Source organism: Chiloscyllium plagiosum, chromosome 16, assembly GCF_004010195.1.
Source record: "Chiloscyllium plagiosum isolate BGI_BamShark_2017 chromosome 16, ASM401019v2, whole genome shotgun sequence".
NCBI classification, from domain to species: domain Eukaryota; kingdom Metazoa; phylum Chordata; class Chondrichthyes; order Orectolobiformes; family Hemiscylliidae; genus Chiloscyllium; species Chiloscyllium plagiosum.
In genome coordinates, this window is record NC_057725.1 from 40,481,603 (window position 1) to 40,495,858 (window position 14,256).

A 14,256-nucleotide genomic window follows, 5' to 3' on the forward strand; every position below is an offset into this window, starting at 1 on the left:
TTGGAGGAGAACTGATTAGTAAGATTGTGGATGACACAAAGATTGGGGAAGTTGCGGATAGTGAAGAAGATTGCCAGAGAATACAGGAGGAGATAGATAGGCTGGATACTTGGGTCAGAAATGGCAAATGAAATTTCATCCAGGCAAATGTGAGGTGATGCACTGTTGAAGGTCTAATGCAGGAGCGAAGTATACAGAAAATGGCAGAACTCTTAGAAGCATTATTATACAGACACACCTAGATGTACAGATCCATAGTTCTCTGAAAGTGGACAAAGTTTTTTTCCCAGGGTAGAAATATCAGTTATTAGGAGACACAGGTTTAAGATAAAAGGGGGTGAGTTGAAAGGAGATATGAGACGAAGTGCTTTTATTTTAGACAGAGGGCTAAGTACCTAGGATGGCTGCCAGAGGAGGCGGTAGAAGCAGATATAAATAATAGCAACATTAAAGAAGCATCTGGACAGATACATGAATAGACAAGGAGTGCAGGGAGAAGGACTGAGCAGAGGCAAAAAGGTTTTTAGTTGGGAGAAGCTTGGTGGACCAAAGGGTTTGCTCCTGTGCTGTACTGTTCTTTGAATGTAAAACATTTGCAGAATGAATCACAGATGTTAGCAACTGTAAAGCTCAAAAGGTGAAACACCTCATCAATAAAGTTTCATTTTTGCAAAATCAAATTGAGAGACATCCTACTAATTATGCAAAATATTTCTGGCTTAATTTTCTTTGACCTGTTACTCATCAGTGATTTGTGCAGATTTTTTCCCTGTTTCTTTCTCCCTTGATGTTTTTCTCCATTATCCATAGCTTCTTGTTTTAAATCGGAAAGAGATGACAATCATCTTTTCCACGTCCATCATTGTACTGGATTCATTAATGCTGGAAAAGGAGGACATTTCCAGGGGAGAGCAAAATGGGTGATGTTAGTTCGCCTTTTATTGCATTCTTGACACCAATGAGGCAGAACAGCAGAGTATGAACGAAATTAATCAATCACAGCTGGGGCATACAAAGTCAGTGCCGGGCATTTGCATCTGAAAACTGCATTTGATGTTAACAATTTCACCATAAATTTGATGGATTTGCCTCACAAAAATGTGGACATTATTATACCTTTTATGTAACTAATTTGTCATGAAATCCGTGTAATCAGTTTTTTTGGTTGTAATGACTGAATGAGTGAATTGATAGTAGTTCATTTCATATTTATGTAATTTTAGAGACACATGCCATTAATGGTTTTATGTCAGGAAGTGACAACATAGCATTTGTCTTTTCAATAATTAACTGTCATGTGCTACCTAATGTAGATCACTTCTTACTGTGTGCATTCATTAAAAGCTTACAGATATAGCTCTAATAATTCTTGATGATACGGAAAAGCAAAGTTAGGCCAACACTAGAATTCCCAGTACAACCACTGACTGTTTCTGCCCATTGCATTTCATTAACTCTCAGTGCATTTTCCAAAATCTTTTGGTGACAAGTATGCTGTTATAAAGTAGGATATTATTTTAAACTCAAATGTGACACTTTCAGATTTTGAGTCACTTCTTAAAATATCTACTTGTTACATTTTGTACAGAGACCCTTGTGCAATAAAATCCAGACAAGACTAAGTTTGCCCTGGGGAGTTTTAGCATGAAATCACATGGGCTTACCCGGTAAAATGCTGTTGTCAGTGGCAGCAATGTAGCTGCAACATAATATTCTTCAGAAGCTGAACAATCCTGGAAGAAATAAACAGGAAATGATAAATCTTGATATCTTACATTCCATTCATTTGTAACCAAATTATCTCCGTTCAATTACCACCCACCTGTTTGATAGAGTCGCAATGCGTGGATGAATACGATTAACTAGTCCCAACAATAATTGACTACAGACGATCTTTGGGGACCTATCACTTAGTTTTAAAGTGTACTATTGGGATACAAGCTACATTTTGAATGAGTAACATGAGACAGAACTTGCAGCAATTTGCAAAGAATGATCTTGCTAAACGTCCCAAAGGTGAACATACATTGTACTCAGCTCCTTTGAAAGATATGCAACTTTATGCAAAATTATTCTCAATATTAATTACTGAGTCATTAGTAAATACCAACAGTTCATCCAAAATGGTTTGACACATGTGCATTATTTTAACCAAAATGCCAAGAATGTTTCTGAAAGCTATCATGAGTCCCAGAGCAATAAAGTTCACAAAAATCAGGCTGTAATCTTCTGGCAAGGAAATATTTGGAATGCCAAGATGCACTCCGACTTTTAGACCACAGCAGGGCTCCATTCTTGGAGACTGTGTCCAAATTTTAAACTACAACAGCTGCACTTTAAAGTCATAGACACTTTTCAAGTCATTCTCAGGATGTTGTTTCATTAAAACTACTACTGATCAGAGTACCATGAGGTGGCAATTTTCAGAGCACTGAAATCTGCTATGTTTGTGTAAACTGTTTTTTTGCTAATTATTTACTTTTAAGTAACTTTATTTTTAAAAAGTTACTATCTCCATTTTACAAACAAAAATAATTTTTGAAATTTACACCAGTACCATATAGAATTCGATGTCCAATTTTACAAATTCAAACAGATATTGCACTAGTTATTGGTTTTTTTGTTAGAGCATGTTTTGTAGCAGAAATAATGACATACCAGTCAAGGCACAAGAATGGTGGTGCTTTCCTAGTTAAGAGACATGAATGAAGAAACAGCATTCAGACTCTGACTATTAGCTGTGATAGACAATAATGACCTTTAGGGAGCATGTGGTGGAGCTATTGTAGCAACTACATGCAGGAAGTGTTAAGAAGATTTTCGTAACATTAAAAACCTATCCATTGGAAGGATAACCAGACCTCATAGGGTCAGTGAAATAGAAATTACAGTGAAAGAAGTATAATTGGAGTTCTACAGCTCAAAATTAGTTATCTATCAAACATCACAAGCTTGCATTACTGTCCTTTCTTTATGAAATGTACTTAGTTGCCCCTGGCTGGTATAAAGCTATTCCTAACTATATGGAATATCAAATAAATTCAATAAAGTGACAGCAGGGAGTAAGTAAGGACTGCAGATGCTGGAGATCAGAGTAGAGAGTATGGTGCTGGAAAAGTACAGCCTATCAGACAGCATCCGAGGAGCAGGAGAATCTGTGTTTCGGGCATAAGCCCTTCATTCCTGATGGAGAACTTACACCCGAAACGTTGATTCTCCTGCTCCTCAGATGCTGTCTGATAGGTTGTACTTTTCCAGCACCACACTCTTGACTATAAAATGACAGTAGCCTTAATTATCATAGAAAAATGTTGAGAGATTGAGAAACAAGATCAGTAGATGCTAATCTGCAAATGCTTCCTGTGCCATATGGAAGATAAGTTAATAGAAAGAAAAACTGGAAGAACCGAAGATGCTGTAAATCAGAAACAAAAATAAAGAAGTTGCTGGAAAAGCTCAGCAGGTCTAGCAGCATCTGTAAAAAGAAATCAAAGTTAATGTTTCCAGTGACCCTTCCTCAGAACTGGTGGTAACAAGAACATTTTCAGTTTATACACGATAAGGTGGGGAGGAGAGGGTAAGGAGTAAACAATTGGTAAGGATAGAGCCTAAAGAGAGACAACAACAGTTGGACAGACAAAGGAGTCGATAATGAGCCTGCTGGGAGGATGACTAACTGTTAATGGAGATTGTTAGTGGCTAACAATAGGTAGTGTGAAATGGCAGACTGTGATAAGACCTGGTGTGTGCAGTAGAGGACTAGGACATGGGGGAGTTCAGGCCCTAAAATTATTGAACTCGAATTTGAGTCCAGAGGGCTGAAGGGACCCCAAGCGGAAAATGAGATGTTATTTTACCAGCTTGCGCTTAGCTTCGCTGGAACAGTGCAGCAAACCTGAGACAGAGATGTTGGCCCAGGAACAGGATGGTGTGTTAAAGTTGCAGGCAACTAGAAACTGAAAGCTCAGGGTCTTTTTTGCAGGCAGAGTATAGATGTTCGACGAAGCGGTCGCCAGTCTACACTTTGTTTTCCCCATCCCCACCAGCAACCATATCCAGAAGATCATCAGCCTCCATTTCTGTCACTTCCAACCAGATGCCACCACCAAACAGATATTCCCTTCCCTTGTCTGCCTTCCTCAGGGACCGTTACTTCTGGGACACCTTGGTCCATTCTTCCTTCACTCCCAACACCCTTCCAGAATCCCGTGGCACTTTCCCCTGCAACTGCTGAAGGATTGTAATTTCAATTTCCCATTTAACGCTTCCCCCCCCCTCAGTATCCAAGAGCCCAAATGTACCTTCCAGGTGAAGCAGCACTTTACCTGCACTTCTCACAACCTAGTCTACTGCTCACAATGTGATCTCCTCTACAATGGGAAACGAAGCATGGACTGGGTGACCGTTTAACAGAATGTCTATGTTTTGCCCGCAAAAAAAGACCCTGAGCTTCCAGTTGCCTGCCACTTTAACACGCCACCCTCTTTCCAGGTCAACATCTGTCTCAGGTTTGCTGTAGTGTTCCAGTGAAGCTCAGCACAAGCTGAAAAACAACACCTCATTTTCTGCTTGGGGACCCGTCAGCCCTCTGCACTCAAATTCAATAATTTTAGGGCCCGAACTCCCCCATGTCCTAGTCCACTACCACACACACCAGATCATGCTACCACAGAGTCTGCCATTACAGACTAACTATTGTTAGCCACTAATAGTCTCTATTAATAACCTTTCACCCTCCCAGCTGAATCGTTAGACAGTCCGCTGTCTGTCCAACTGTTGTTCTCTCTCTTTAGGCTCCATGCCTACCAATCATTTACTCCTTTCCCCCTCCCCCCCACCTTATCTTCTATATATACTCTGGTTACCTCCTCTTCAAATTATACTTAGCCACACTTAAGATTCATGTACAGACCAATACCTTTTGGAAAGATATTCATGTTTTCAATGAGTGGTAAGATTTTAGTTTTTGGTGGTTGAGAGGATTAAAAAAAGAAAGTGAATAATGTTAAAAACAGGCATTTTAGAGAAATAACAAGAAATTAAATAAATACTAGCTCTAGCAAAAATAATAAGATGGTATCAAATATGCTATCTTGCAATAATATACAATGGGAAAAATGTCTACAACCCTGAAGACCTGAAACCAAACAGAAAAACTTGAATGGAAAATCTGTACATGGATCATGATAAAATCCTGTAAAATGACGCTATCCTGTAAACGTCCATGCAGACTTTCTTAGGTGTTGTGGTTCTGTTCGCCGAGCTGGAAATTTTTGTTGCAAACATTTCGTCCCCTGTCTAGGTGACATCTACAGTGCTTGGGAGCCTCCTGTGAAGCGCTTCTGTGGTGTTTCCTCCGGCATTTATATTGGCCTGTCCCTGCCGCTTCCGGTTGTCAGTTTCAGCTGTCCGCTGTAGTGCCGGAGGAAACACCACAGAAGCGCTTCACAGGAGGCTCCCAAGCACTGAGGATGTCACCTAGACAAGGGACGAAACGTTTGCAACAAAAATTTCCAGCTCGCCGAACAGAACCACAACAACAAGCACCCGAGCTACAAATCTTCACCCAAACTTTGAGACTTTCTTAGGATTTAGATGACACTTCCTCAAACACTGCAGTTTGTGATATGCATGATATTGAAATTAAAACAGAAAAAAAAGTCTATATTGGTGTTTATCCTCAAAACAAACCAGAATTACAATTCTATGTATCAACTCCATGTTCTTGTATCCCTTTACCTCTTGCCTTCAACCACCAATCTAACCTAATCTTAATGTCTAATGCTACAATTAACAGGGTCACAATCCTCTGTTTCTTCTTCTCCCACTCTTAACTGTTTGGCATTCAATGTCATACAGATATTCATCACTCACTGAGTGAGCTGCTTTTTCCAGTCATGTCTGAATGGAGCCAAGTGAGAGCACGGCAACACAACTAGACGAGAACTCCTGCACTTCCTAGCTGTATTTATAGTTAAGCTATTTTTTAACCTCATCGTTTTGGTAGTGTCCTCAGTTGACTCTTTTAAGACTGCTATTAAATTTACATAAAACCATTCCTTTCCTGAATGTAACCCCTAAGGTGGTCCTCCGACTTACATATACAGTAGATATATTTAAAGTCTTTTAAGGTGCTGATCCTAGATACCTCATTTTCTGACATTAATTTGATGAATGGCACGCTTCCAGTGAATAATGAGACTGTGATCTCTCTCACACAATGTTTATGTACTTATTCCTCACTTGAAAATAAGTGAGCTGTAGTCAAATTTCTAAGCATCTGTTTGCTTGCTTCTCTCTAGTTTTTAATTCTGATTTTACATTCCTACTAGTTCCACAGCCTTTAATCCTCTCCCAGTAGTTTAAGTTTGGTCTTGAAAATCACCCACACTAATTTAACTACACTTTCTACACTTGCCATGTTCTTTCACTTTTCTAACAAACTACACAAGCTACTTTTCTGAATTTTGTTTTGCTGTTTCTAATTATTTTTGTTGCGCAGATATCGAGCAATTTCATCTCATATTTTTCCACTTGGGAACATATCTGCAGTCATCTATTCAAAATACCTCATTTAACTTTTCTTTGAAGTCAGGTTTTATTTAAAATTTTGTGTTTGTGGTTTACCAATGGAAAGTCATTAGTTGATAAATATGCATTCTGAACTGATTATTTTGAAATTACAATCCATTCTGGGATACAACTGATTCTGATGAAATTTGCATTACAGTAATTTCTTCTGTAGTGTGATAGTCACGTTCTTGTGCGACCCCACATTATACAAGAATCGCGCATTTCAAATAACACAAAATTTTGGTGATGCAATCGTGTTACAGCCAAGTTTTAAAAGTTTGCACTATAGAAAGAATCCCCTATTCGTGAATTGTGTTTGAACAAATTCGCGTTGACCAGAACGACCTGTATTAGTTATTCATTTGTGGCTAGTTTTTCTAATTCTTTAGTCAGCTGCCCTGTAAATTCCTTTGTAGTTTCACATAATGCAAACAAATATGATATCAACAATCCTATAATTCAAATGTGACTGAAATAATTCTTAATAAATAATATTTTAAACAATGAATTATCAGATTTACCATCTGTTTGGTATGCTATTTGGTTTACTAAGCATAAATTTGTTGATTCTGGATTAATGGCGCTGGAAGAGCACAGCAGTTCAGGCAGCATCCGAGGAGCAGTAAAATCGACGTTTCGGGCAAAAGCCCTTCATCAGGAATAAAGGCAGAGAGCCTTTTCTTTTCCACCTATCCACTCCACCCTTCCCCCACCCCCGACCTATCACCTTCATCTCCTCCCCCACTCACCTATTGTACTCTATGCTACTTTCTCCCCACCCCACCCCTCCTCTAGCTTATCTCTACATGCTTCAGGCTCTCTGCCTTTATTCCTGATGAAGGGCTTTTGCCCGAAACGTTGATTTTACTGCTCCTCAGATGCTGCCTGAACTGCTGTGCTCTTCCAGCATCACTAATCCAGAATCTGGTTTCCAGCATCTGCAGTCATTGTTTTTACCTATAAATTTGTTGATTGTTTACTTGAAACTATGCAATAATAACCAACTGTTTCTGTACATTGGAAAAAGTTTTCAGTTTCAGAAGATACAAGCTGGGAACAAAGCATAAACAATTTATTTCAATGGAACCATTTGTTGTTTCTATCCTGCTAGTTTGGAGTACATTTTTATTTTGTTACATCCAATAAATTGATTCATTAAAATCACCAAAATACTTGCACAGGGATTTGTGAAAACTCAAAAATCATAAACACCTGAACGCAAGCAATATCAGCTGTGATGACATAAGCAAGCACAAGGTAAAAAGCTCATAATCATCGATACAAAACTCCAGATTTGTTTATGAACACAAATGTGTATTTAAAACAGGCCATTGCTAGTCAGCTGGTAAATTTCTGTTTTCATGTCTTCTCATTTACTCCAGCTGAAGGCACCAGATACTACAAAGACTGCCGGACATCATCACAAGAGTAGACAAGCAGGAGGCTGGAAGAACATAGCAAGCCAGGCAGCACAAGGAGGTGGAGAATTCGACATTTCAGGTGTAACCCTTCAGCAGTCCTGAAGAAGGGTTGCACCCAAAATGTTGACTTCTCCACCTCCTGATGCTGCCTGGGTTGCTGTGTTCTTCCAGCTTCCTGCCTGTCTACTTTGGATTCCAGCATCTGCAGTTCTTTTGTCTCTAACATTACAACAGTAGCACTGAAGACTTATGTTACAGAACCAGCTACACCCAAAGCCAAACAGTTCCATGACAGTCACAACACTGGCATCTACCCAACAATGTGGAAAACTGCCCACATATATCCTGTCCTGAAAACGCAAGACAAACCCAATCCAGCCCCGCTCAACTTTTGATCATCAGCAAAGTGATCAAAAGTGATATCTACAGTTCTGAGTAGCATGATGACAGCCAAGGCCATTAATCTCCCCAATCGATACATTGTCCATACATTTAAAAAAGAGCAGAACACCGGAGGTGATATCATGCCAGTATTTGACTAACTATGGCACATCGGAGAGCTCAAATAAAATTGCAGTAAATGGGAATTTATTGGCCTTCACCACTGATGCATGACAACAACTTGCCAAGCTTCCTTCGACAACACCTTCCAAAGATAACACAACATGTACCACAATGACAGCCGTTGCATGGAACACCGCCACATGCAAGTTCTCCTCCAAGCCACATGCAGTCCTGACTTGGAACTAAATCATCATTCCTTCATGGTTGTTGATTCAAAATCCTGGAACTCCTACCCTGACAGCACAGTGCTATGGTTCAAAAAGGCAGTTCAAAACCAGTTTAAGGGCAATTACAGATAGGTAACAAGTTGCCAAAACAGCATTAAAAGATATGAAAATATTTATTGCAGTAAACTGTTCTGGACACACTCTGAAAATTTCGTGCTTTTCTATAATGTGATAATCTGATAATCCCAAGTCAAATGAAAAATACAGTCTCAAATTAATAGCTCTCCACCTTTTCCACTATCTGGTTGGGTGCACTTCGGCAGGTCAGTGTGGACTTGTTGGGCTTGTTTCCACACTAAGTAATCTAAGATAATCTCATTTTCAGCATTAATATGAGGTATCAGCTCACAAATATGAATAAGTGAATTAACTATACCTAAAATTCTTCTCTATATTCTATTTCTACCCAAAGAAAAATCCACTGCTTGTTTACATCATGCTGTATGCTCTTGTGTGATTGAAGTAACTTCACCCTTAAACGTTAAAGCATTAGGGTTGGGACCCTTGAGCTGGCTCTGCCATTCATCAAGACCAAAGCTGATCTCATTATGGCCTTAATTTCATTGTCCTGCCTGTACCCAGAAACTCTTTGGTAGTCAATGAAAATCTCAGCCTTGATCATGTTCAATGATCTAGCCTTCACAATTCTCTAGGGTAGAAATTTCCACTGATTAATGAACCTTCAGAGAGGAATTTCCCCATCTCGACCTTGAATGGGAGATGACTTATTTGAAGCTCTGTCCCCTAGGCTATGCCTCCCATCCTATCATTTTTCTACCCTTCCTTTAGATCTTGTAACTTATTTAGTTCACAATTTTAATTCAATAAAATCTAGAATTAAGATGCGAACAATAACCTAGAAACCATTGCTAATTGTCATAAAAATCCACCTTTAGGGAAGGAAACTACTATTCTTACCTAGTCTGGCCTATATTTCACTCTAGACCCACAGCAAAGTGGCTGACTCTCAATGTGGCCAATTAGGGACAGGCAGTTTATGCTGACTTAATCAGCAACACCCAATTCTCATGAATGAAAAATTAAAAAAACATTTTGCAGTCTTATTTCAGTAAGGCTATAAGACCATTCCCCTCAAATTGAACTCAATAAATTTATTCCCACGTGTATTTGTACTAAAACTGTTCATTTGGACTGCATATAACAACTTGCTTTTTTGCTCTGTTATTTTGCCGACATGCTTCTATTTATTCTGGTTTAATTGTTTTATATCTTTCTATTTTACATTACTTGCATTGCCAAAAGCACACTTTTGACTGTTATTAGACTCTTTCCACTTTTTGTTTTCAAAATGTTATCCTTATTACATTGTCTACCTTAAGTCCAACACCGTAGGTAAAAACAATGACTGCAGATGCCGGCAACCAGATTCTGGATTAGTGGTGCTGGAAGAGCACAGCAGTTCAGGCAGCATCCAAGGAGCTTCGAAATCGACGTTTCTGGCAAAAGCCCTTCATCAGGAGGGCTTTTGCCCGAAAGGTCGATTTCGAAGCTCCTTGGATGCTGCCTGAACTGCTGTGCTCTTCCAGCACCACTAATCCAGAATTAAGTCCAACACCACCCATCCACTCACCAACTTCGCTCTGACCAATTTATTTATCCTTTCTGTCCCAGCCTGGACATCAACATATAATAGTCCCATACTTGGACTGAAGCTTTTGCAACTTAGAGAAGTAGAGCAAGTTTTTAATGAACTAGTGGGGACAAGGGCACACATTTGGAGAGTTGTGGTGAATCAAAGAGTCATGAAAACGCAACAGATTAAAGAAATGATAAACACACAATGACAGCAAGGCACAGAAAATATAAATCTAAGAGCAAATCAGCAGATACTACTAGAGATTACAAAAATACTACAAGTACAATACCTAAGGCACTGCATTTGAATGCAAATAGCATTCAAAACAAAACAGATTAACAGTATAAATGGAGGGCAAGAAGTACAATGCAGTGGCCATTGCTGAGATGTGGCTGCAGGATGACATAGACAGGGACCTGAATATTGAAGGGTGTGGGGTAATTAGGAAGGACTGGAAGCCAAAAAAAAAGGTCAAGGAATCCACTGATTAAAGAAATATTAGCACAATAAAGATGGATGACAAATTCATCAAATAATTCAGTGGAGACAAGAAATGTTAAAGATAAGAGGTCACTTGAGGGAACTGTGTACAGGCCCCATGACAGTAATGATATTGTAGGATATGGTATTAAGGAACTAATAGTGGGAGCTGGTCAAAAAGGATTATCATGGGAGATTTTAACCAACATATAGACTGGAGAAAATCAGATGGGGAGAAAGTAGTCTAGATAAGGAATTCATTGAATGCTTTCAGGACAATTTTTTAGACCAGCACGTTACAGCATCAATCACATAGCAGGCTGTAGGAGACCTCCTCTGACAAATGACATGGGATTCATTTCTGGCCTCCTAGTGAAAAACAACCTTGGCTAGCAGCAACCATAATATCATTGAACTTTATATAACGTTTGAGGCAGAGGAGTATGGGCCCAAGACTATTATTATGAATTTAAACAAGGGCAGCTATACAGCATGAAAACAGAATTAAGGAAAGTGAACTTGGCTAGAGACAAAAAAAAACTGCAGATGCTGGAATCCAAGGTAGACAAGCTGGAGGCTGGAAGAACTCAGCAAGCCAGGCCGCACAAGACGTTCCACCCTTGTGACCTGTTCCACTGTCAATCTTTCTTCCCACCTAGCCGCTCCACCCTCCGACCTATCACCTTTACCACCCGCACCCCCCTCCATCAACAAACTGCACTCTCTTATCTACTCTCTCCCAGCCCCACTCCCCTCCAATTTATCTCTCCGCCCCGGAGGCTCCCACCCTCATTCCTGATCAAGGGCTCCTGTCCGAAACATCGATTTTTCCTGCTCCTCAGATGCTGCCTGACCTGCTGTGCTTTTCCAGCACCACTCTAATCTTGACTGATCACCAGCATCTGCAGGCTTCACTTTCGCCTATTGTCCGAGCTGCCTGCTTAAGAATGTTTTGAATGGTCTGGCAGAGTCCATAACACCATCCAGATGTCTTTTAAATGTTGCAATTGTACCAGCCTCCACCATTTCCTCTGGCAGTTCATTCCATACACGCACTATCCTCTGCATGAAAAAGGTGCTCATCAAGTCCCTTTTAAATCTTTCCCCTCTCACATTAAATAAGTTTTGAACTCTCCTACCCTGGGGAAAAGACCTTGGCTGTTCATCCTTACTATGCCCCTCATGATTTTAAAAACTTCTATATGGTCACATCCTCAGTACTGTTGTACTGTATTGGTTGGAATTTACTTGATTTTGTTCCCGCCGCTTCTGGTTGCCAGCTCTGGTTGTTTGTTGCAGTGTCAGCATATTGGGTCCAGGTCAATGATGGGAATCAGTGGATGAGTGCCATGCTTCTTGAAATTCTCTGGCTGCCCTCTGTTTGGCTTGTCCTGTTATTGTTGTGTTGTCCCAGTTGAATTTGTGGTTCTTGTCATCTGTGTGTACAGCTACTAGGGACAGCTGGTTGTGGTGTTTAGTGGTTAGTTGATGTTCATGAATGCAGATCGCTAGTTGCCTGCCTGTTTGACATATATAGTGTTTTGCGCAGTCCCTGCATGGAGTATTGTACACCACGTCTGTCCTGCACATGATGGCTATTGGGTCTTCATCCAGCTCCTGGACATGGAAGATATAGAATGTAGGGAAATAGATGGTGACATCTTGAAAAATGTCCATATTAAAGAGGAGGAAGTGCTGGGTGTCTTGAAACGCATAAAAATGGATGTATCCCTAGGACCTGATTAGGTGTACCCTAGAATTCTGTGGGAAGCTAGGGAAGTGATTGCTGGGACTCTTGCTGAGATATTTGTATCATCGAAAGTGATAGGTGAGGTGCCGGAAGACTGGAGGTTCGCTAATGTGGTGCCACTATTTAAGAAAGGTGGTAAGGACAAGCCAGAGAACTATAAACCATTGAGCCTGACATGGGTGTTGGGCAAGTTGTTGGAGGGAATCCTGAGGGATAGGATGTACATGTATTTGGAAAGGCAAGGACTGATTAGGGATAGTCAACATGACTTTATGCATGGGAAATCATGTCTCACAAACTTGATTGAGTTTTTTGAAGAAATAACAAAGAAGATTGATGAGGGCAGAGTGGTAGATGTGATCTATATGGACTTCAGTAAGGCGTTTGACAAGGTTCCCGATGGAAGATTAGATCTCATGGAATACAGGGAGAACTAGCCATTTGGATACAGAACTGGCTCGAAGGTAGAAGACAGAGGGTGGTGGTGGAGGGTTGTTTTTCAGACTGGAGGCCTGTGACCAGTGGAGTGCCACAAGGATCGGTGCTGGGTCCACTACTTTTCATCATTTAGTAAGTTTGCTGATGACACCAAAATTGGAGGTGTAGTGGACAGTGAAGAAGGTTACCTCAGATTACAACGGGATCTTGACCATCTGGGCCAATGGGCTGAGAAGTGGCAGATGGAGTTTAATTTAGATAAATGTGAGGTGCTGCATTTTGGGAAAGCAAATCTTAGCATGACTTATACACTTAATGGTAAAGTTCCTGGGAGTGTTGCTGAACAAAGAGACCTTGGAGTGCAGGTTCATAGCTCCTTGAAAGTGGAGTTCCTTTATTGGTCAGAGTATTGAGTACAGGAGTTGGGAGGTCATGTTGCGGCTGTACAGGACGATGGTTAGGTCACTTTTGGAATATTGTGTGCAATTCTGGTCTCCTTCCTATCAGAAGGATGTTGTGAAACTTGAAAGGGTTCAGAAAAGATTTACAAGGATGTTGCCAGGGTTAGAGGATTTGAGCTATTGGGAGAGGCTGAACAGGCTGTGGCTGTTTTCTGTGGAGCGTCGGAGGCTGAGGGGTGACCTTATAGAGGTTTATAAAATCATGAGGGGCATGGATAGGATAAATAGACAAAGTATTTTCCCTGGGGTGGGGGGAGTCCAGAACTACAGCGCATAGGTTTAGGGTGAGGGGGGAAAGATATAAAAGAGTCCCAAGGGGCAACTTTTTCACTCAGAGGGTGATACATGTATGGAATGAGCTGCCAGAGGAAGTGGTGGAGGCTAGTATAATTGCAACATTTAAAAGGCATCTGGATGGGTATATGAGTAGGAAGGGTTTGGAGGGATATGGACCAGGTGCTGGCAGGTAGGACTAGATTGGGTTGGGATATCTGGTCGGCATAGACGAGTTGGACCTGTTTCCGTGCTGTACATCTCCATGACTCTATGAGTTGTTTAATTGTCCACCACTATTTATGCCTGGAAGCTGTAGGACTACAGAGCCTAGATCAGATTCGCTGGTTGGAGGATTGCTTCGCTCCGTTAATCACTTGCCTCTTGTGCTGTTTGACTTGCAGATAGTGGCTGCACCAGGTTGACACTTCATTTTTAAGTATGCCTGGTGCTGCTCCTGGCACACCTTCTT

At 40.6% G+C, this 14,256-nt stretch overlaps 1 protein-coding gene across 3 annotated transcripts in view; it reads right to left on the reverse strand.

The window, feature by feature from the left end:
* The window catches only part of sbf2 (SET binding factor 2), a 582,458-nt gene that overhangs the window by 167,910 nt on the left and 400,292 nt on the right, over positions 1-14,256 (reverse strand). For all 3 annotated transcript variants that reach the window (XM_043705903.1, XM_043705905.1, XM_043705904.1), the window contains exon 17: positions 1,665-1,733. In XM_043705903.1, coding sequence (XP_043561838.1) covers positions 1,665-1,733 — 69 coding nt within the window. The remainder of the gene's footprint in view (positions 1-1,664; positions 1,734-14,256) is intronic.